The sequence below is a fragment of the Sus scrofa genome, chromosome X, assembly GCF_054392235.1.
Source record: "Sus scrofa isolate SSC_HxYL_T2T_F1_AM1 chromosome X, Sscrofa_HxYL_maternal_Yorkshire_Landrace_v2.0, whole genome shotgun sequence".
Taxonomy (NCBI): Eukaryota; Metazoa; Chordata; class Mammalia; order Artiodactyla; family Suidae; genus Sus; species Sus scrofa.
The window spans coordinates 66,088,589-66,111,753 of NC_139401.1; the positions used below are offsets into that span (position 1 = coordinate 66,088,589).

The 23,165-nt window shown below is 47.0% G+C and overlaps 1 protein-coding gene and 1 non-coding gene across 7 annotated transcripts in view; both read left to right on the top strand.

Moving 5' to 3' along the window:
* EDA (ectodysplasin A) overlaps positions 1 to 22,722 on the top strand; it is a 332,253-nt gene extending 309,531 nt beyond the window's left edge. Inside the window, exons 3-8 of one of the 6 annotated variants that reach the window (XM_005657815.4) lie at positions 3,159 to 3,182; positions 9,381 to 9,560; positions 12,142 to 12,176; positions 13,061 to 13,112; positions 16,771 to 16,901; positions 18,764 to 22,722. In XM_005657815.4, coding sequence (XP_005657872.1) covers positions 3,159 to 3,182; positions 9,381 to 9,560; positions 12,142 to 12,176; positions 13,061 to 13,112; positions 16,771 to 16,901; positions 18,764 to 19,015 — 674 coding nt within the window. In that variant the 3' untranslated portion in view covers positions 19,016 to 22,722. The remainder of the gene's footprint in view (positions 1 to 3,158; positions 3,183 to 9,380; positions 9,561 to 12,141; positions 12,177 to 13,060; positions 13,113 to 16,770; positions 16,902 to 18,763) is intronic. The other 5 variants (XM_005657816.4, XM_085007362.1, XM_005657817.4 and 2 more) reach the window with 5 other exon arrangements.
* On the top strand, positions 2,795 to 2,874 carry MIR676-1 (microRNA mir-676-1). The gene has a single exon (NR_035398.1). It is a non-coding gene; the product is annotated as a microRNA mir-676-1 (primary transcript).
* Positions 22,723 to 23,165: the final 443 nt, after the last annotated feature.

Genomic DNA, 23,165 nt, shown 5'->3' on the forward strand with positions numbered 1-23,165 from the left:
AGGTATGAAAAATGTTCTGAAGCATATAGAAAATGAGTCAATATATCTTTAAAAGTCTAGAACTCAGCAGAAGTTACTGCTTTTGCTCCAGGTCAAGATGCTCACTCATATCTAGTATGGGGTAGTTTTAGCTCCCTGATATTTTCTCTCTAGAAGACAGAAAACCACAATGGTCTCAAGCAAAAGAAATGGTAATGGCTGATATAGAGCCAGGGCTGAGGGGTCCATGTTGAAACTCACAAGAATTACTTACTGGCCATGGTGAACTATCTTAGAACAAGAAGGAACTCATACTGCTGAGATGGTGTGCTCACTAGTACTTGTGGAAAGTGTGAAATAATCTAAGGATAATCTTGTCTATACTTTTTCATCCTCATTTTTTCCCAAGGGATATGCCAAATGTCTGCTGAGTAGATAGAAGCTCTCTGGGGGCCCTTCTGGACACACAAGAAGAAATGGAAGAAATAGTTCTGATCCTCTCCCTGTTGCTCTCAGCACTCATCATACACGGTCGTTTTGGAAAATAAAGATAAAAATTTTAGTTAGCTCCTTACCTCACACCATATACCCAATCTATACCAGGTTAATTAAAGATTTAAATGTAAAAATTGAAATCATGAAAGAACTAGAAAAAAGAGTTAACTATATAATGCTGGTGTATCCAAATTTAAAATGATAATATAGAAATGTAGTTACTAACATTGAAAAAGGTTATCAAGCAATTTTTATTTGATCCCATTCTGTAAGAATACATATGCATAGAAATCTTGTAAATATGTATAAAATGTTCAGAGTGGTTATTTGTGGGTAGTTTGGGGTTTTTTTTTTTGGCTGTGCCCATGGCATACAGAAGTTTCCCGGCCAGAGATCAAACCTGCACCACAGCGGTGACAACGCTGGGTCTTTAACCTGCTAGGCCATCAGGGAACTCCCTGTGGGTAGGTTTTTTACAGCTATTTTTTCTTTTTGCTCCCTTTTTTAATGTATGTATATAAACATGCATGCATTTTTGTATGTATAATGAGTAGGTATTTCTACTATAAGAATAATAGAAGTTAAAAAATTTTTTTAACTTCCCTTTCCCTCTTTTCCCTTGTAGATTTAAGTTAAACTTCCTCCAGGAATTTTTTTTTATGGCCACACCTGTGGCATATGGAAGTTCCTAGGCCTGGGGTTGAATCCAAACTTCAGGTGCAACCTACACCACAGCTGCGATACACCAGCTCCTTTAACCCACTGTGTCGGCTGGGGATTGAACTCACACCTCTGGTGACCCAAACCACTGCAGTCAGATTCTTAACCCACTGCGCCACAGCAGGAACTTCCCACCAGGATTTTTTTTTCTCTCAACTAGCCCATATAGTTTTTCGATTCTCCCCTCTTTAGTGCTTCCTATTCAACTCTAAGTTCTCTGAGGATAGAGTTGTATTTCATCATTTCCAGTGCTCCCCTTCCTAGGCATACTAAGTAAGGACTGGTTGCATGGTGATGGTCTGATTTCCTCAAAGCCTGCTTTGAAGTCTGATGTAACAATACTAACCCTTTAACCAGCTGAAATGGTCAGAAGCTTGGCCAGGGCTAACAGAGTCTGTGTATAAGGACATTGTAGCTGCAATGCTGTCATGTCACTGCTCTCAGGCTGAGCTGGCTGGTGATGGTTGATGGGGCTAGGCCTTTCTGTGTAAATCCTTCCCCAAATAGCTTTCTTGTTTAAGGTAGCTCTTCTCCAGTTGAGTTGCTGCCTCTTAGTCAGTAATATCTGCGTTGCTGTGCTTCCTTGCCAGAACCTCTATGTATATTCTCAAGAACTCTTAGTGCCATTAAAAAATAAAGGATAGAAAGTCGAGAAAGAAGACAAAGAAACTGGGAAGAGAGAAAAGGGGAAAAAAAAAAAGGAGGATAAGACACCCTAAGCATAGCAGATTGCTCAACCCAACCTAAAATATCCTATAATAACCTACATAATAACATGCACATAATAATACCTACTGTTGCATGTGCAATTATTTTGCCAGGAAGGTCTATACAGGCATTGCTTTTCAAGGGCCCAGTGCAAGTTCTGATGGCCACACTGGCAGTCCCCCAGGTTAGAGAATTTACTGACTTCTGATTGAGCCTACTTGGATGGAACCTCTGATAGAGCCTGCTCTTATAGGTAAAGGTCATTCCAGGTTTGTTGCCACAATAAAATGAGATGATAGAAGGAACTATGTTTTATAATCTATAAAACAATTTACAAATGCTTGGTATTCTCGTGAGCTCCTGAGGGCACTGACTGGGGTTTAATGTTATCCAGTAGGCTCTTCATGGGAGTTTGCAAGAGATTTTAAATACCTGTATCTAAAGAAAACCAAATCCATCTACAGAATGAAGTGAATTGAGTCCCCAGTAGGGAGAAAACATGTCTGCACGTCTGGGAGACACCTACACTGTGTGTATCTGAGGAGTGTTTATCACCTAAGCATATGACAAAAGCCTTGGGCTCTGTGAGTGCCCTCCATTGATTAGAATTGTTTTCTTTAGAAACATCACAGAAAATGCTTGTGATTTCATTGTTGATGAAACTGTTGACAGTTCTTTTAAATTGTCTGTTAACTTATGGTAAATTACAGTGGGACTGCATGTGGCCCCCACATGAATGTATTGTGGTTGCACTGTTTTAATAACTAATCATTGAAATAACATTAAGGAAGTGACTAAAAAGTTAACTGCCACTGCTGTGCTCCTTCCATGAAAATGACCCCTTTTTCCTTCCAGCTTCAATGCTTGAGACTTCACATCAGTTCCTGACCTGAACGCGTGACTCTTCAATCTCAGGACTCGCATAATTAGCAGAATGCCGTCCTAAGGTTGTTGAGTTCTGCGTTTCTGGGCATTTCATCTTTATGGCGAAGTACCTGTTCCCTCACTCCAAAGACTAAGCTTGAAAGATTTTTCTCCCTAGGAAAGAATCATCCTTGTAACTTTACTGTTACAATAGTCAGAGACGGTTTGGGCAAGTCTGATAGTTGGGAGATACCTTGCCAATGACCAGACCCTAGGCATAGGGCTCCCTCAAATCTGCAGTGTCTTGAGGGTTCCTCCTGTGACTGTCTTGGAGAATAAACATTTTCTGTTCATTTACAGTGAGTTAATTTTCCATTTTCTCTTTTTAACAGGTCCAGTTAAAAACAAGAAAAAGGGTAAGTTAAGCTCCTGATTTGATAAAATTGCTATCATGTCATGTCTTTTCTAAAATTAGAAGGAAAGGAGTTCCTGTCATGGCTCAGCAGAAACGAATCTGACTAGCATCCATGAGGACTCAGGTTCAATCCCTGGCCTTGCTCAATGGGTTAAGGATCCGTCACAGACATGGATCAGATCCTGTGTTGCTGTGGCTGTGATGTAGGCCACCAGCTGCAGCTCCAATTTGACCCCTAACCTGGAAACTTCCATATGCCACAGGTGCGGCCCTAAAAAGACAAAAAATAAAATAAAGAAAATAAAGAAGAAAAAAAATCAAGGGAGTAGGATTTTTATATTCTTTTAGTGCTGGTTGACCATTATTTTATTTGCTCATATGTGATCTTCTTGAATAAGATATATGTGTGTGTGTGTGTAATATATATAGTATACAAATAAGACATATATATAATATATGTAGTATACACATATACATATATGTAATTTTTCAAAAGAATAAGATATATATAGTATATATATACTATATAAGATGTATATATATACTACATAAGAGATATAATATATATAGTATACACATATACATATATATAATTTTTCAGTGATGATCTATGAAAGATAGAATTGCTTCCTAGCAACATATGAAAATTGCTTTTGTTTTTCTTTCTTGCCTCCTCTTTCATACAGTTCATTTTACATCTCTTTCCTTCATTCTCCCTTACTCTTTTCCCTGACCTTCTCCTTTCTTTCTCCTTTTATTTCCATCCTTTATCAAATCAGTGACCTTAGAAGTCCTTAGACAGCTGGTAAACAGCTAGGTTTACTACCTCCCAAGAGATATCAGTACCCTATTTCTTGGCCTAAAAGTTATCCCCATCCTATTTCTCAGATAGTCAGGGAGGTATTTCTTGCTCTGGAGTTTCAATATCATTTTCTCTGTGGTGGAAAAACTAAGCTGTAGTAGTACCCTGATCTTTGATTCTTTTCCAAGAAGGTTCTTGTTGAGCAGATCTCTTATGTCATTGTTAGGCCTATAGATCTCCAGGGTACTTGCAACAGGAATGGCCCACGAGCTTCAATGGGTGCTTGCTTACTTGAAGAGGAGAACTCGAAGAACAGGTTCCAAAAGTCAGGACCAGGCAATATAGTCCATTCCATAGGATAAAAAGAACCAACCATGAAACCAGTTTTAAGTCCCTATCTGTTTCTGTGTTCTGACCTGGGAGGAAAATAGAGTGGAGTTAATGATTTTTTTTCACTAAAATGCTTTAAGTGAAATTATTCTGTCCGGTAACATTTCTGGAGCTTTATAGAGTTGATTAGCAACCCCAGACTAGGCACACAAGACTGGCTTCAGCCAGCATTTGCCGCTTCTCTGAGCAATAGGGTAGTCTGGTGGCTTGAGGTGCCCGGGACCACACGGGAAACCTGTATCCCTGTTGTAAAGAAGCTGAGGAATGGACTGGCCCCTGAGGACCTGAGCTGAGTAAAATTGGAAAACAGAGAACTGGAGTCAGTGGGGAAGCCTTTCTTTGCGGGGCCTGGGCACTAACCATGCTAGTCTGTCTTCAGAAAGTATATTTGACTTTCAAGCATGTAGTTTTTCATTCTTGTCACATCCCTTTAAGACAGAAATTTTAACCAACCTGGAAAACTCCCCTGGCCTGGACAAGGATAGCCTCTGCCCCTAACGTAAGCCCAGGGATGACTTTCTTTCCTAGTAGGTAGACTTGAGGACACTTTCTAATTAGAGCTGCTAGGTTTTTTTCCCCACTTGCTCATTCACTAGACAGTGAATAAGCATCTTGTATTTGTCAGGAATAGAGATACAGAGATGAAGAAAAATGGCTCCTGCCCTCCGAAATCTCCCAGTGTCATTGGAATCATGGATGCACTATAGTATTTTTAAAATGCTCTGATCAAAGCATGCACAGGGTGCTGAGAGAGCACAGAGAAGGAGCAAGTAATTCTCCCTGAGGAAGTGAGGGACCACATCTCTGATAAAACATAATCTGACTTGGGCTTTGAAGAATGAGGGTAAAAGGGGAAGGACATTTCAGTGACAGGAACAGCATAATGAACCCTCCCAGAGGCATGAAAGACATAGCATATCTGGGAGAACAGCAAGTAGGCTAGTGATTTACCAAGATACAGGGCATGTGTGCAGTGGGGAGCAGCACCCAGTTGCAGTGTCATCCGAGGGGTGAGCACTGAGGGGACACACGTGCTGGTGGCAATAGAAGGAAGTTATCTGAGCTTGAAGCTCTGGATTTACCAAATCCAGAGATTCCAGTTCCTTTAGCAGTGACTCGGATGGCTGCCCGGCACTGCTACCTTGTATGTGGGCCATTATTGGGAGGAGAATGCATGGAGGCCTTAAACATTTGCCTTGGCCAAATGTGATTTAGAAGCCATTTAATACAGATTTCCTTGGACACAGTGCATAGGTACATGCCTGAAGAGGTAAATTGAGTTGTTCATTTAATTTCCATCCTTTAATGGAATTCCCTCCCCAAACATTCTCCCTCTCTCCATCCCTCCCCCACTTCTACTCACCCTTCCTGCCCCCCACACACACTTTTAGTTGTTCTGTCAACAATTTGAGCTTCACTAAAAGAATGTGTGTCTCCTTTTATCTAAGACTATACAAGGTAACTTGATAAGTACAAGTCTCTAGCCATTTGAATCATGAAGTGCTCTGTTAAAGTAAGGAAATCTGGAGAAGAAATTCAGTCCTTCAGAATCATCCTCCTGGTCCAGGGGTCATTTTGTGCCTGCTCCTTCCTGGGCCAACTTTCTGTAAGGAGGTGTCGATGAGAAGCACACTTGCCTAAACCTGGTTGCAGAGAAGCAAAGAAAACCACCTTCAGAACTGGATCCCAGCAGGAGGTTTTTCCCAAATGCCTTCTAACATTTTCACAAGTGAACATTCTCTGTTTACACTGAAACCATTATTGTCTTTGACTGGAGGCGTTTCTGGCCGTAATTCTTCCACAATTACATTAACCATTACAGGAGACTCACTGTCTTGACACTGAAGTTTGTACTACCCACAGAACCCCCTCTAGCTCAAAACTCACTGTTAGGCCTGGACATTCTGAGACATAGAATCCCATCCCCTGTGTCTGTGTCACTCAGAGAAGAGTGCAAGAGAAGCAGACTTAAAAAAATTTGGAGTTTCCGTCATGGCTCAGTGGAGACGAATCCGACTAGGAATCATGAGGTTGTGGGTTCGATCCCTGGCCTCACTCAGTGGGTTGGGGATCTGGCGTTGCTACGAGCTGTGGTGTAGGCCAGCGGCTACAGCTCCAATTTGACCCCTGGCCTGGGAACCTCCATGTGCCGTGGGTGTGGCCCTAGAGAGCAAAGGAAAAAGAAAAAATAATAATAATAAAAATTTTTTTAAAAATTGGGTGTTCCCGTCATGGCTCAGTGGTTAACAAATCCGACTAGGAACCATGAGGGTTCAGTCCATGGCCTCACTCAGTGGGTTAAGGATCCGGCGTTGCCGTGAGCTGTGGTGTAGGTCAAAGAGGTGGCTCGGATCCCGTGTTGCTGTGGCTGTGGTGTAGGCCAGAGGCTACAGCTCCGTTTAGACCCCTAGCCTGGGAACCTCCATATGCTGCAGGTGCAGCCCTAGAAAAGAGCCCCCCCCCCAAAAAAAAAAAAATCAACTGCTTTCACAGCAAGCAGAAGTTCCTAGGCCAGGGATCGAACCCGCACCACAGCAGTGATAACGTCCTTAGGCACAAGGCCACCAGGGAACTCCAAGAAGCAGACTTTATAACCAGGCTAGGGAAATTTCTTGACTGCCGGGAGTCAGCCAGTCCTCCTTATGGAACTTCAGTCTTGGGAGGTAACTTAGAGAAATCATTGAGGCCAAGCTCCTTGTTTCACTGATGGAGAAACTAAGGCTTGGGGAGAGGAAGGGATTTGCCCAAAGTATGCGGCTGTGGCAGAACTGAGGCTTACAGCCTTATCTCCTGACTACAGATTCCCTGTTCTTTCCACTACACTAGCTAGAATTGAAACTTGGGCACTGAGTAAGCCTGACTTGGAAGCTGCCCAAATCTGAAGGGAGATGGCTTTCCTGTTTGGCATCTTAAAATTGGCTAGATCTTGAAACTGGGCAGATTCAATCTTTTTGCTGCTAAGTGCAGGAAAAATGCAGAAACTCCTCTCTCTCCCTGGGAGAGAAGCTCTCTGGGCCTTCCTTCCTTTCCTCCCTGGGGAAGGGGCCCCACAATGACCTGGTTGTTTCATTGCAAATGAAGATGCGGTTAGACATGGACAATTGGCCTCTTGAGTGGCGTTGCCATGGGGATTGGGTTTCTTAAGCATGTGGCATTATTCTTAAAGAAGGACCTGATAAATCAGGACAGGATTCACCTGCCTGAGAGTCCAGGGAGACGAGAGGCAGAGTCAGGGAGGAGGTCTTTAAGTGAGACTTGACAAGGTTATATTTAAAACAAAGAAAGTATCACAGGTGAAAACACCATGATGAAGTCTGGTGAAAGGCTCCCATTCCTGGGACTTCCACCAAATTGTGAAAAGGCAGTGAAGGGAAGAAGCACCCACCCACCTGTAATCACCTGCAGTGCTAAAATTGGACTGCACAGAGCAGAGGACATAAACAGGAGGAACTGGAGGTTTGGGTTCAAGACCACAGTCATGTTCAGGTAGCTACATTCTGATGGGAATATTGGGAGGATTGAATAGGAAGGCTGAGACTGCTGTGAAAGGACAGCGAGGAGGAAACAGGGAGGATCTGGTGGCTTGGTTAATAATGCATTCAAGAATAGGACCTCTGAGGAAAGACTCTGGGAAGCTGGATTATTTCGCCTATAAAAATAGAGGTTGATGAGTGACTTAATGTCTTTGAGCATATGAGGGTTATTGTGTGTATGGTGGTAACTATTCTTCTCTATCTATACAAACAATAGAATAAGAGCTTAAAGTGCCACAGGAGGGATTTCAGTTCAATATACGGAAGAACTTCCTAACCGTGAGGGGTGATAAACACTGGAACATGTTACCGAGGGAGTTTTCAGAATTTCCTTTCCCAGAGATCTTTAAAAATAGGGTTTAGAGAGGTCAGCTGAGAAAGCAAAACCTGCCTGCTGCTTCCTCCTCAGCTCAGCTCTCTCTGCTCTCCACCGTCCCTCCTTCTTCCCTTATGTTGCTTGTGTTCTCTCTCTCTCTCTCTCTCTCTCTCTCTCTCTCTCTCTCTCTTTCTCTCTCCCTCCCTCCCCCTCCCCATCTTACCCCTCTCCCGGTCACCTCTCATCTCCCAAACTCCTCCTTCCAGTCCCACCTTCCCAGATAGCACTACCTCCATCCTAAGCCCAAGTCTCTATACATCCTAACTCATAGGAAACCTTACTGGAGCTGACATTCTTCCCAAAGTCGGGCCGTCCTCTTAGCTTCCACTTCTCATCCACATCAAGTCCATCAACCTGTGCAGTAAACACTAAAGCTACACTCTTTAGCAATAGCCCAGTTCTCAGTCCTAAGTAGTGGCCCATAGATCTAGGCACTTGGTAAATCTGATCCTTTGAACTCAGCAGAACTGTAACCTCCTTTTTGAAGCCTTCCCTGTAGTCTTCAACATTTTGTCCCTACCACTAATGCAGCATTTCTATCATCCTGTGACTGTGTCTGTTTCCCCACTAGACTGAGTTCCTTGAGGGCCATTATATCTTCAAACCCAGCCTGTAAATGACTGTTCATGAAAGTGGGTAGGGAATGTATGTGTGTGTGTATCATGTGTGATTAAAAACATCCACCTCTTGGAGTTCCCGTCATGGCTCAGTGGTTAATGAATTCGACTAGGAACCATGAGGTTGAGGGTTCAGTCCCTGGCCTTGCTTAGTGGATTAATGATCTGGCATTGCCGTGAGCTGTGGTGTAGGTCGCAGACGCAGCTCAGATCCTGCGTTGCTGTGGCTGTGGTGTAGGCTGGCGGCTACAGCTCCGATTGGACCCCTAGCCTGGGAACCTCCATATGCCGTGGGAGCGGCCCTAGAAAAGGCAAAAAAAAAAAAAAAAAAAAAAAAGACAACAACAAAAAAAAATCCACCTCTTTGAGATCAGGAACTCCCCCCAGAGGGCTGACTTTGTGTTGTTAGAAGTCCATAGAACTCCTAACAGTACATTCTCAGCCAATAACTGCAAATATAATACTGAATCTTGTCTTTCAGGAAAGAAGGCAGGACCTCCAGGGCCCAATGGCCCCCCAGGACCTCCAGGACCTCCAGGACCCCAAGGACCCCCAGGGATTCCAGGGATTCCTGGCATTCCAGGAACCACTGTTATGGGACCACCGGGCCCTCCAGGTCCTCCAGGTCCTCAAGGACCCCCTGGTCTCCAGGGACCTTCTGGTGAGTTCTTCCATCTCCCCACCCTCCTAGGCCCCTTTAAAACTTCTCTAATAGATCAGGAGTACATGATACCAAGAGCAGTTTCTTTTTTTTAATGATTTTTATTTTCTCCATTATAGCTGGTTTACAGTGTTCTGTCAATTTCTACTGTACAGCAAAGTGACACAGTCACACACATATATATATATACACATTCTTCTTCTCACGTTAGCCTCCATCATGTTCCATCACAAGTGGCTGGATATAGTTCCCAGTGCTATACAGCAGGATCTCATTGCTTATCCACTCCAAATGCAATAGTTTGCTTCTATTAACCCCAGACTCCCAGTCCATCCCACTCCCTCCCTCTCCCTCTCGGCAACCACAAGTCTGTTCTCCAAGTCCATGAGTTTCTTTTCTGTGGAAAGGTTCATTTGTGCCATATATTAGATTGCAGATATAAGTGATATCATATGGTATTTGTCTTTCTCTTTCTGACTTATTTCACTTAGTATGAGAATCTCTAATTGCATCCATATTGCTGCAAATGGCATTATTTTGTTCTTTTTTATGGCTGAATAGTATTCCATTGTGTATATTTATATATACCACATCTTCTTAATCCATTCATCTGTCTCTAAAATATACAAACAACCTATACAACTCAACAGCAAAAAAAAAACCTAATTGAAAAATGGGCAAAAGACTTGAATAGACATGTCTCCAAAGAAGATATACAGATGGCCAACAGGCACATGAAAAAATTGCTCAACATCACTAATTATTAGAGAAATGCAAATCAAAACTACTACAAGGTACCACCTCACACCAGTCAGAATGGCCATCATTAATAAGTCCACAAATAAATGCTGGAGAGGGTGTGGAGAAAAGGGAACCCTCCTGCACTGTTGGTTGGAATGTAAATTGGTACAACCACTATGGAAAACAGTATAGAGGTACCTCAGAAAACTAAATATAGAACTGCCATATGACCCAGCACTCCCAGTCCTGGGCATATATCTGGACATAACTTTCATTGAAAAAAAATACATGCCACCCCTGTGTTTATTGCAGCTCTATTCACAATAGCCAAGACATGGAAACAACCTAGATGTCCATCGACAGATGAATGGATTAAGATGTACATATACACCAAAAGCAGCTTCAAATTGTAGTGTACACTGGCGTGCAGTAAGAAATGCAGGTCTCCCAGCTCAGTGGAGAGCTAGGAACTAAACAAGCCAGTAGGGCCTGTCCTGCTCTAACTTCTTGTTTGTACCAGCCTGTCAAGGATGGATCACCCATTCCCGACCTATCTCAGCCTTTCCATCACAAGCCCCACCCCCACTCCCCCCAACCCTACCCAACCCCCAATAACTCTAGGCCTCCCTATAGGGGACCAGTAAACTCATATGAGCCAGAGACAGGGGCTGTAAGTGTTGACTGGAGTTCCCATGGGGGATGGATTTGGTATGCTCTGGTCCTAGCATCCAGCTTCACATACTGATGTTTGATTGGATATATGCTATGGGGATTGGACAGAATGACAAGCCCTTAAGCCGTATCATCCCATAAACTCAGAAATGCCTATCCCATAGAGGTACACAAATAGTCACTGACGGTCAAGGAGTTGGAAACTTATGAGTCACTCAGGCTGTGGAGGAAGCTGATACAGGAACCAAGACCATCCTGTCAAGGCACCAAGTGCTTCTCACACTACATCCTTCTCCTACCACATTTCCCATTCAAATAGCATTTAATGTCTTTGCATCTTTCCCCTGGGGCCCAGAAGGGCATCCAAAAGGTCTAGATGCAGATCCAAACCTGCCTAATCAGAGATGACAGGCATCAGATTGCCTGGGTTTAGGTCAGTTGTTACTTCCTTCTCCTGCCCCACTTTTGTATCTTGGGGTTTTAAAGAAATGGACTCTTTGTACTGATTTCTCTAGGTCCAAGAGTAAGGCCACAGGACTCAGAGTCTTTGACTCATAGTTCAAGCAGGGCTAATAAGTGTCACTGTGGCCCCAAGAGACAGAGTTAGGTTTTTCCCCCATCCAATCTTTCCACAAATATTACTTATGGGATATTATTTGCACTTTTTATGTGTAAGAGGTATAGTGATAAGTGGTCCCTGTTCTTGGGGAATTTATGTCCTAGAGGAGGAGAGAGACAATAAAAGAAGCAAGATATTTACAAATGGCAATGCACTCTACAAAGAAAATTAATAGAAAGAGAGCAAAAGGCTGAAGAAGCAGACACCGGCATCTCGGGGTCATGTGGCAGGGACACACTCTCATCTGTCTCCATGGATGCTCTGTGGCATTTGCCTCAGGCCAGCATTGGCGAGAGGCCAGTTTCCCTGCTGTGAGCTGGGCCCACTGAAGAGGCAGGTCAGGGACCAGTAAGAGAAGGAACGGGTGTCTTCTCCCACCCCAGTGCCCCGCATTGAACCCTGACTCTCCCTCCACCTCTGAGCCCTGGAGAATAAGGCTCAGATGAGGCTTGGCTACAGGGAGCAAAGCTCAGTGCCACTGGCTGCCAAGGCAAGAAGAAAAGGAAGTAGAAAGAGAGCACCCTCTGACTGGCCTGTCCTATTTTGCAGGTGCTGCTGATAAAGGTGGAACTCGAGAAAACCAGGTTGGCTGGGAATTGCTCTCTTACTGGGGAGGAGGCCACAGGCTAGAGCTTTGAGTTTGCTCCCTATTCAACTTGCTGAGGAGACCCTGGAGGTTCTGAGGCTTTTCACTCACAGCCCCTTCCCATCTCCATGAATAGAAAAGCTTTGCCCCAGGGCCTGCCTTCAGCTAAGGGAACTGAGTTTGGCCCTGGCCAGTTTTCCCCATTCCCCAGGAGATAGAGGATCACCAGAGCCAAGCTCAGTAGTCAGTCAACCTGAGCTGCCAGTCAGGCCTATTCACCTGGGCCTCTACCTCTCCAGCCACCCCCAACACCTTGTTGGCACTCAGACCACCTGGCATCAGGAGCTTGGAGGTTTAAGATCATGTCCTTGAAAATCAGCCAGTCAGGTCTGGCCCAGCCTGGACCTTTGCCTTAATGACCTGAAGGGCTCCTCCCTAGCTTCCTAATCCCTCTCTATTGGCCGCCTCCACTTGTCTTATCTCAGCCTCCCTCACTACAGCTGTTTGGCCACAGTGATCAATCTACATAGCTGCACAGTGCTGGATGGCTTGCAGGGCATTTTATATCCTTCACCTCAGTTGATCTTCAGACATCCCTATGAGAGAGGCCAGGCCAAGATTCTTATAATCCCCATTTCACAGTTATGGAAATGAGGCTCAGAGGCGTTACATTTGGCTGAGGTCACATAGCTGGGAAGTGGCAGAGCCACAAAATCCTATTACCCTCTAGTAGAAATGTGGCCACTCTAATCCCAAGACAGGGGAGAGGATCAGAACTGGGATACAAATGAAGACTAAAAACCAGAGGTGGGATCCTGGCAACTGGTGACTGGGCAAGCAGCCATTTCTCACAGTGACTACTCTCTGTCCTCATCCTCTCAGCCGGCCGTGGTGCATCTACAGGGCCAAGGGTCAGCCATCCAAGTCAAGAATGGTAAGAGTCAAAGTAGGCTCTCTGCCTAAGAGGAGGTTCTCCCCTCCCTTACCCCAGTCTTCAAATAACCACCCATCCTAGTTCCTCCCAGGCTCCTGAGCGAGGTACCCTTGGCACCAGAGGCCATTCTCTACTCCATTTTTGCCCTCTGCTGGCTGTCCTGAGTAATTGCTTGTCCCAAGACCAGTTACTACACCCAAATTGCATTTAGAACCACTGGTGAGGAAGGTGAAAGGGACTTGAGACATTGTCTAGACCAGGGATTCTTGGGAGATGGGGAGATGAAGGTTAAATTAGAGTCACCCTTGGTGATATATGTAGTCTGATCAACATTTTCACAATACAAAATAGAGAAAATAGAACTGCATAAAATTGAATCTTCTTGTCTGATGGGTCTACACAGAAAATGGGTGGAAGAGGCATTTCTCTCAGGGAAGTGGGGGGCATGTTAGACTCACCAGGGAGTATGAGACGCTAGTGTCTATAAAAAGCGGGGACGGGTTGAAGGAGGTTAGAAATACTAATTTAGTGTAATCCCTGCATTTAAAAGGTAGGGAGGAAGTTCCCATGTGGTGCATTAGGTTAAGGATCTGGCATTGCTGCAGCTGTGGCACAGGTCACAACTGTGGTGCGGGTTCGATCCCTGCCCCAGGAACTTCCACATGCCATGGGCACAGTCAAAAAAATTTTTTAAATTAAAAAAATAAAATGTGGGGAAACAGTGCCAGAGAGATTCGATAATACCATACTAAATCTACTGCCTTGGAGTTCCCTTGTGGCACAGCGGGTTATTAAGTCATTGTCACTGCAGCTGCCCAGGTTGCTGCTGTGGCATAGGTTCAGTCCTTGGCCCAGAAATTTCCACATGCTGCAGGCACAGCCAAAAATAAAAATAAAATAAATCTAGTGCCTTTTATTTGCTTGGTGCTTTAGGGTTTTCAACATGCTTTCTTTGTTTTTGATTTGACTTGACCCTCATGACAAAGGTAGGCATTAGCTCCTTTCTATAGAGACAGAAACTGAAGCTCAGAGAGGTTAATTAACTGACCCAAGATTTCCATTGAATGTAGGAGCTGGGACTCAAAACTCTGTCCATCAGACTCTTTCTACTGCACTATGCTACTTCAGAGATATGTGTTTATACTCCACTGAATGATTAGCTTCATTTTCCTCCCCAAAGAGACATGAACATTCATTAAAGAACAGCACTTTGGGAGTTCCCGTCGTGGCGCAGTGGTTAACGAATCCGACTAGGAACCATGAGGTTGCGGGTTCGGTCCCTGCCCTTGCTCAGTGGGTTAATGATCTGGCGTTGCCGTGAGCTGTGGTGTAGGTTGCAGACGCGGCTCGGATCCTGCGTTGCTGTGGCTCTGGTGTAGGCTGGCAGCCACAGCTCCGATTAGACCCCTAGCCTGGGAACCTCCATATGCCGCGGGAGCGGCCCAAAGAAATAGCAAAAAGACAAAAAAAAAAAAAAAAAAAAAAAAAAAAAAAAAAAAAAAAAAAAAGAACAGCACTTTGAAATAATGTCCAGTCCCCAGGGTGCACAAAGCCTAAAATGCATGAACCCCCAGGAGCCTCGGGAAGCAGCAAGCCAGCCAAGATGCCAGATGCTTACAGAGCTTGGGAGTAGAAGGGAGGGGCTGTGAGTACAGAAACAGTAAATGAAGGTTAAGAAATCTGTTGCATGGGGACAGCTTTTCAAGCCCCAGTCAGCCCTGAACTGGTAGTGCTCCGCTTCCTTAATGACTGGGTTTGGCTACATCCTGGACTACCACCTGGACCCCTGATTTAATCGCCTCAGAAATAGAAATAGGAACAGGGTGGCACAATGACCCAAATAGTCCTGCTGGGACGAGGTGCCTTGTCCCCCAGGGCCCTGGAAGGGCAGTGATCACTATCTGTCCAGGGAAGAGTGAGACAGATGGGAAAGACATTTGTTTAGGTGTCTAGGTGGGTGGCCTTGATGTTTACTTTATGCCAGAAGCTACTGATTTTGCTCCCCCTACATAGCAGGACTAGTTCCAGCCCCTCCTGGCTAATCCCCAGTTGTAGTCTATGCTGATCTTTCGTTCCACCTAAAGCAGGAGTGAGAGGGTCAGGGATAGGAAGATGTCAAGCAGAGCCGTCCTCCATGAGGAGCAGAGCCAGGGCGTGTCCTCCAAACTCCTATCCCATCCACTTATCACTGAAAGGAAAGCGGGGCACCTCATCCAGAAGGCCCATTTCCTCATACCTCAAAAAGGCAGGCCTCCTGAGACCAGCCAAAGATGGACTTTTGAAACATATTTTCTCGGGAGTTCCCACTGTGGTGCAGCAGGTTAAGGATCTGGCGTTGTCTCAGTGGTGATGCGGGTTCCATCCCTGGGCCAGCACAGTAGGTTAAAGAACCAGCCTGCATCTGTGGCTCGGATTCAGCCCCTGACCCAGGAACTTCCATATGCTGTGGGTGTGGCCAAAAATAAAAACAAAATGTATATTTTCTTGGATGAAGAATGGATAGGGTTTTGGTTGGTTGGTTGGTTGGTTGGTTTTGATTTTTGGGGCTGCACCTGTGGCATATGGAGGTTCCCAGGCTAGGGGTCGAATTGGAGCTACAGCTGCCGGCCTGCGCCACAGCCACAGCAACACCAGATCCCTAACCCACTGATCAAGGTAAGGGATCAAACCTGTGTTCTCATGGAGGCTAGTCAGATTCGTTTCCACTGAGCCACTACGGGAACTCCAAAAATGGATGATTTTGAGGGGAAAAGGCTGCATGGGCTTGGACTCCCTCCTCTTGTGATGGGAAAGAACATGCCCCTTGCTGCAGGATAGAAAGGAAAGCTTTTCCTCACCCTCACGCACTGGCTTCTACAGTCTAGCAAAGATGGACTGACTGCTCCTTCACCCCAAATGGGCTATTACTGAAGGACAGATGCTTTGCAGGGGTGCCTCGGTACCCAGACACCCTCACTGTCCCCTTTGCTGCCTCTAGTGTTTTGTGGCAGTCTATGTCTCACTCTCATTAAGATCCTTCTCCCCTATGGGGCCTTACTCCTGGTGATCACTAGATATGGCTGCCATGACATCTGACTCACCCCTGATCCCTAGAGTTCTCTGGGTAGACAACTCCTTGGGCTGAGTGGTTTCCTGGGGGCCCAGGGAGGCTCCAAAAAGGAGTGGGTATGGAGGAACTATAAAAAGGAATCTCTGAAGGACAAGGAGAAAACCTATGAACATGAACAGGAGAGGGATCCAGGAGCTATGGCTGGTGAAATGAAATGAATAATAAGACCTAGCCTGCCCCTCAGTGTCTGGATTTTGCCTGTGCAGGCCTCCAAACAACAAAGAAAATAGGGCAGCTTGCCCACCCTCTTCTTACTCTCCTCCCAATTCCAGCTAGAAGGTATTGGTTAAAGATCTTACAGAAGGAGGGAATCAGGAAAGGAGAGAGGAGGACAGACAGGCAGACCCCAGGGGCCCGAGGCAGACCTGGCCACTACTTGCCACTTTACAAACAGAACATTTTCTCTGCTTCCAATTGCTCTTCTTAAAGCTGGGCTGTCCAGGTTGCACTGAGGTAGGGGTGGAGGTTGTGTACTGTTTGATATTTCTTTTTTCTATTACCCAGATGATTCTGACATGTACTGAGTGACTGCCCTTCTCTCACACTGAGATCTTTCAGGTGGAGTGCTCAATGACTGGTCTCGCATCACCATGAACCCCAAGGTGTTTAAGCTACATCCCCGCAGCGGGGAGCTGGAGGTACTGGTGGACGGCACCTACTTCATCTATAGTCAGGTAGAAGTGAGTACGGTCTCAGGCCTAACTCTTCTTATATCCAGAATGCAGATCCGGTGCAGACCACAGAGGGGCACTGTGGAGCCAGCCAAGATCAGCCAATGGCTAACTTCCTGCTTTGGGGGTGGGGGCAGGGGGACAGACCTTGGGAGGGAGTTGAAAAGAGGGAAGAGAGAGGGGGCCATCTGGGGTTTTTTCTAGCCAGATATTATTGAAAAACTGAAAGGAGGCCCCCTCCACCCCCTCTGCCATCTGATTCCCTCCTACAGGGCCCCAGGCCCTAGTTTCCCTGCTATGCTATCTGGCTCTACTGCCAAACTTGAACGCTGTCTCAATATATTCTGTGCAAGTCAGTTCCAGGGCTGCTAAAACCCCCTCCCCCACCACATCACTGGCTTAAAATGAATAGTGCTCCTCTGAACCTTCTCTCCACCTCAAAAAGGTGTATCTTTCCTCCCTCTTTCTCCCATTTGTTTCTCTACCTTTCTGCTTCTCTGTCATTCTTGCCTCCCTCCTGCTGTCGTTCTCCCAGCCCTTTTCTCCCTCTGTTTTTGTCCTTGTCCTGGCCCCAGGCTCACTCCCCAGCTCGCCCAGTGCCCATCCACTTCCACCCCTGCTGTTTGCCTCCAGTGGGGTAGCTCCTCAGAGGTACAGGTGGATGAGCCTTGAGGTTGGGGCTTCTGTGGGGCGGGTGGCAGGCAGGTGGATGGACAGAAGGACAGCGGAGTCAGCACAAGGGTCTCCAGGAGAGTGGCTGGAGAAGATGGGTTCTCAGCATTTGCTGAGGCCACCCAGTGTCCTGGCGCAGCCGGCGGTCCTGACCCAAGAAGTTGTATGGCACCCGAATACACTGCCACTTCCTAAACAACTCCGGGAGGGCGCAGCCTTTCATAAAGTGATTTAGGGTGACAGATGAGTGTCTCAATCCCCAGGGGTGTAATCCCAAAGTCCTAGGGACCATTCAGGCTAAGTACCATCTCGGTGGGGGCAGGGGGTCAAAGATTGGGGTGGGGTGTGATGGAGAAGGGTAGTAAGGGAGAGAAAAATCAACTTGGGGGGCCTGAGATAGAATTACGAGTGGCCTCAGGCCTTGGACCCCATGCAGAGTGGGAAAATCGGCTGAACACCATGCCATTGAATGGAGCTTAGCACTTCCTTCCAGCCACAAAGTAAAGTTAGGGACCTGGCTTTTGCCCTTCCATGTTCGTTATCTCATTTGTGAAGGAGAGCTCTCCATCTCTCTGGATCAGTTTCCTCAATCATCAGACGAGAGGGCCAAGGGGCATCAGGAGCATCAGTGAGAGACATTCAGCCTATGGGGAGCGGGGCTGCATGCTGAAAGGGCTGAAGAACCAGCTAAAGAACCAGCAAGTTGTCCCTGTGCCCTCTCTGGGCAAGTGGTAACTTCTGAGTTTTTCCACACATAGTCTGTAGGGCTTGAAATTGGAAGTTAATTTGTTTTTGTGTCTGTAGACTGATGAGCATCTAATGTGTGCGGAGAACTGTGCTTCACGCCAGGGCTGAGGAGGCGGGGCGTGGGGGGGAGGTTTGAGGGCTGGGGGAGGTTAAGGGGCGAACAAGGTGTGATTCTGGCCCTCGCAGAGTCTCCCACCAGTGTGCTGTTGGAAGAAAGGTTAGCTCAGCCACCTGGGCTCCAAGGAGTGGGGACAAAGGACGGTGAATAAGCCTGTCGCCTCCCCCGTCCCTTTGGCTGAGTAGTACGCCTTGGGGTCTCACTGCCCCCTTCTCAAGGTGCACTAGCAGCTCACATGAGCAGGTCCGCTCTGTTGGTCACAGGGGAGGGGGGAAGGGGGCCCTGCCCTGTCCTTCTGCTGGCCCCCAATCCCATCTCATTGCCTCTCGCCCAGGTATACTATATCAACTTCACTGACTTCGCCAGCTATGAGGTAGTGGTGGATGAGAAGCCCTTCCTGCAGTGCACCCGCAGCATCGAGACGGGCAAGACCAACTACAACACTTGCTACACCGCAGGGGTCTGCCTCCTCAAAGCGCGGCAAAAGATCGCCGTTAAAATGGTCCACGCCGACATCTCCATCAACATGAGCAAGCACACCACCTTCTTTGGGGCCATCAGGCTGGGCGAGGCCCCTGCATCCTAGATCCCTACCCAGCCCCCTCTCTGGCCCCTGCCCTTGCCCTTACCCCAGGTTTGGGAACTGGAACTCCCAGAACCTCTAAGTGCTGCTGTGGAATAAGGGGTATGGGTGTTGCAGCTGCAGAGAAAAATGCCCCAGTGCTATTTATTCCCCGGGGTCTCCAGGATGACAAGGCCTTACTGACTTTTCAGAATGACCTTGAGTGAACTGCACAGTTGACTGAGCCCCAGGGTTGACGTGAAGCAAAACCTTCCTCCTTGGCTCCGTGTTGACTGCTTATGGCACGACTCTTCAGCCTCTAGGTCCCTGGTGTCATTTCATTGCACTAAAGTGAGGGTCTCGGGCAGCAGGCAAGAAATAACAAAGGTACACCCCAGACTGTGGGGTGAGCCTCTGACCTGGAAGAGGCTGCTGCTCCTGTCTCTGGTTGGGATGGGGGCAGAGGTGGGGCAGGAGGGGGTGTAGCAGCCTAAGGAGAGGGGCAGGGAAGGAAAGGCAGGTACTTGTGGCAGAGACCAGGAAGAAACCTGCCAGACGGTCATCGAGCTCTTCCCACTTGGGCTGAGCCGTGTTGCCACAGCTTGCCAGGCTTTGGGGATGGGAGGTTTCCTCTTCCTTGGAGCGATTGCTGGGAATGGCCATAAAGCTGCCTGCTTACATAAGAGCCTAAAGCCACATTTAGGGCCATATGTCTTTTATTTTGTTTACAGCTGTGCTCCAAGCTCAGAACACTCCCCAGGTCCCCACCCAATTGCCCCTTCCCAGCCTGGCTTGAACTCTCGTTTCCTCCCTCCACAGAGCCTACCTCTGTCCGAGACAGGTGCCTATCCAGGGACCTGTGAGTCTGGAATACTCTTTAGATTACCTGGGCACAAAGGAAATTTTCCATTTATTAAGCAACACAAATATTCATCTAGTTGAGTTATATCTGGGGGCAGAGGGCTGGACTGTGTGACCTCCAGAAGCTCCTTCAAATTCTAATATTTAGGCAGCTCCCATGCTATCCTTCTAAAATACCCAAAGCCTGGACTTCCCCCAGGCAAGGCAGAACTTTTCTACCTGACCCTGAAGGGCACGAGCTGGGGCTAGGACAGGGATTTCTTCAAGTTTGCTGCAGCCCAGGTGGTCATTAGCCCAGGCCTTATCTGAAAGGACAGCAGCTGATGCCATACTAAGCCTTCCACCCCCATTTCTTCTCATTGGCTCCAGAAAGCCACAGCACAGCAGAGTCACTGTAGATTCCGGTGCTGGTTCCCTGAATCCAGGCTCAGGAGACAGCGGCATCTAGGCAGTGGGCAGGATTCTGCCCTCCAGTCAGGCCCAAAGACACCTCTTCCTGCCCCAACTCCAAGCTTCCCATTGGATCATATGATAGGATAATTGAAGGGCCTTATTTCTAAACACCTGGGCCCAGCCTGGCATCTGGGGGCTGGGTTTAGCCCAGACCTAGCAGTGCCAGTCTGGTAGAGTCTGCTACTCTTACTCCCAAAACAAGTTTCCTCTTGAAGAGCTAGGGAATAAGTTCCTTCAGGCAGCAGAAATACACCAAGAAAAACAGATACTCATTTCTCTGCTGTGCTTTCTCTTTCTAAGCAGCTACACTGCTTGGCCCTTCAGGGGTCAGGACAAGAGTGGAGTAGGCTACGCCGCCATCATCTGGTTGCTGATGGCAGCCTTGCCACCCAAGGTGAGGCAAACTTGAGGCATGTGTTTGGCCCCAGCTCCTAGCAAGTGCCTTAGACAGGCCTCAGTTATAGCAGAATCTGATGAGAACCTCTCCTTAAAGTCTGCAAAGTACTTCCTCTCATCTCCTTCGATAATATTACAAACCCTATTGTTCACATGAGGCTCAGAGAGGTTAAGTGCTTTGACCAGGATCTCACCCAGCTTAAGTCACAAACTTGGGGCTTCAGCCAAGGTCTGATTGCAGAGCTTTTCCATTACCCCCCAGCATTATGTTGAATTTGGAATCTAGGGAGAACTAATAAAAAATGGTAATATGGACCCCAAATCCTTGAGGGCCCTAGGGAGAAACCCAAAGAGGCTCATTTTCATTCCTTTGTGATAATGCTTCTTCTCTTGGCTGCCGGGGCTCTGTGGCGAAAGAGTAGGAAGTTTCTTTGGGAAATAGCCATCAGCCTTAGAGAACTTGTGTTCAGAACAATTGTCTTGGTACCATATCCAAGCATCAGGCCTCCAGTAGCCACAGAATGAATGCCCCTTGTGTTCTATCATACACTCAATGAACCAACCAACCATTTTGTACAGATCCCCTACTGTGGACAAGGGCCTCCTCTGGTTACACTTCAGAGAGCTTATAGAAGCTGGCTGCTTGCTACAGCTACTATCTTATCTCTTCTGCCAGACCACAGAGACCTCTGTACTACCAGGATCTCTCAGGGATGGAGGGAAGAGCCAAGAGGGGTCCAGCTCTAAAGCCAAAAGGGTGTGAGGTGAGGGAAGGAAAAGCCTTCTTAATGGTGCCCCTCCCACTCTATTCTCCAGATATGGAGGTGATTAGAGGGGAAATAGGATTCGCACAGGACCCCTTTATTCATTGTGACCCCTCAAAAGGAATCTTGGAGGGAGGGGTGATGAGGGAAGCGAGAGGTAGCTGGCGAGCTCTGTTGCTGCAAAGTTACTGAAGCAGTTTACTGCTAAGAGACTGTGGAACTGGAGTCACACCTTGGAATTATGCTGATGTGACTTTCCTGGAAGGCCAAGGGCAGTATGGAGAATGAGGACACTTGTAAGCAAATAGATGACACAAGTTTGAAGAAGAATTACATGATGGGGGCTTTGCCAGCCGCTTGGACTTCAACAGCTGAAGCTGGCACAAGAAGCAGCTGTAGGGAGCTGCTCAGGTCCTGGGTCCTCAGAATAATGTCGTCTGTGCCTTGTTTCCCTCTTCATCCATCCTGAGCCAAATTTCTTTTGATGAGCACTAAAGGGCTAGGAACCCTGGAGACAAGCAAAGACTTCGAGCCACGTGTGAGCACGTGTGTTTTATGTAACTTCTGGTGGGTGCAAATAGATTCTGAGAAACTGAGAGCTAGAGAGGCCATTAGAGGGAATTCAGCCCAACCTACATTCTACCCCTTGATGCTCATGTGGAAACTGAGGCTAGAGGGAGGGTGACCTGGCTGAGGTGAAGGAGCCACAACCTCCAGGCTCAGCAAGGTGAGGGGGTGAAAGAGTCCATGTCCCACACAGTCCCCTTCTTCCTTCCACCCATAGACTCAAGGCTCGAAGTGCTTGGCCCCTTCAGGAGCCTGGCCAGGCAGAGAAACTGTAGCTGCAGCCTTCGTCAGATGGCTTCCTTCCCCAGGGCTCCCTCCCAGCTTCTGCCCCTAGATGGAAGGCTCTGGAAGGGGCCAACACCAGGGAGTCCTGAGGTCCCTGCCTGGAGGCTCCCCTAGGCCATGTGAGCATAAGGACAGAACCAGATTTTTTTTCTTGTAATCTGTTTCAGGGCTCTCTCCAAGTGGAGTCAGGGTTACTTTATTCAAAAAGATTCCAGCTGGGGTGGGGGGTGGGCTTTGTAGTGAGAATGGCCTGGAGCAGGCCCAGTGCTGCTTTGGGGGGTCAGCATCTAGTGTGAGATATTGTGTATATAAACTATACATAATGTATATAAACTGGGATGTAAGTTTGTGTAAATTAACGGTTTATTCTTTTGCAAATAAAGCTTTTTCCCTTTGTTCTTGAAATCAGCCTGAGCACCTCCTACCTGTGAGGTGCTTCTTTGGCACCTTGGGGAAGGACCCAGGTACCCATTTCAGAAGAGGCAACAGAAGGAAGGTAATCTGAATTTCCAGTCAGAACGTCCCACATCTCTGTGTCCCAGCTCACATGCCCCGGTCTCCATCACCGTGGGTCTTTTCCTGTAACCGCACATCAGGCAGGCTAGGGGTCCTACGAAAAGGAACATCGTCCTGCGGCAAAGACAGCATGGAGTCACCCTCAGCTTGGGACTGTGGCATCTATGACAGCTCTCAGGCCTGGGCCCCAACGAGCTTGGGAAAATCCAGCCTCCGTCTCCCTGTGATGCATCATCCTAATTTGCAGAAGAGGAGACCAACCTCCCCTAAGGTCACCCAGCTAGAGAGCTTACTTAAACTCTCAAAGAACTGTTGACAAGACCCTATAGTAT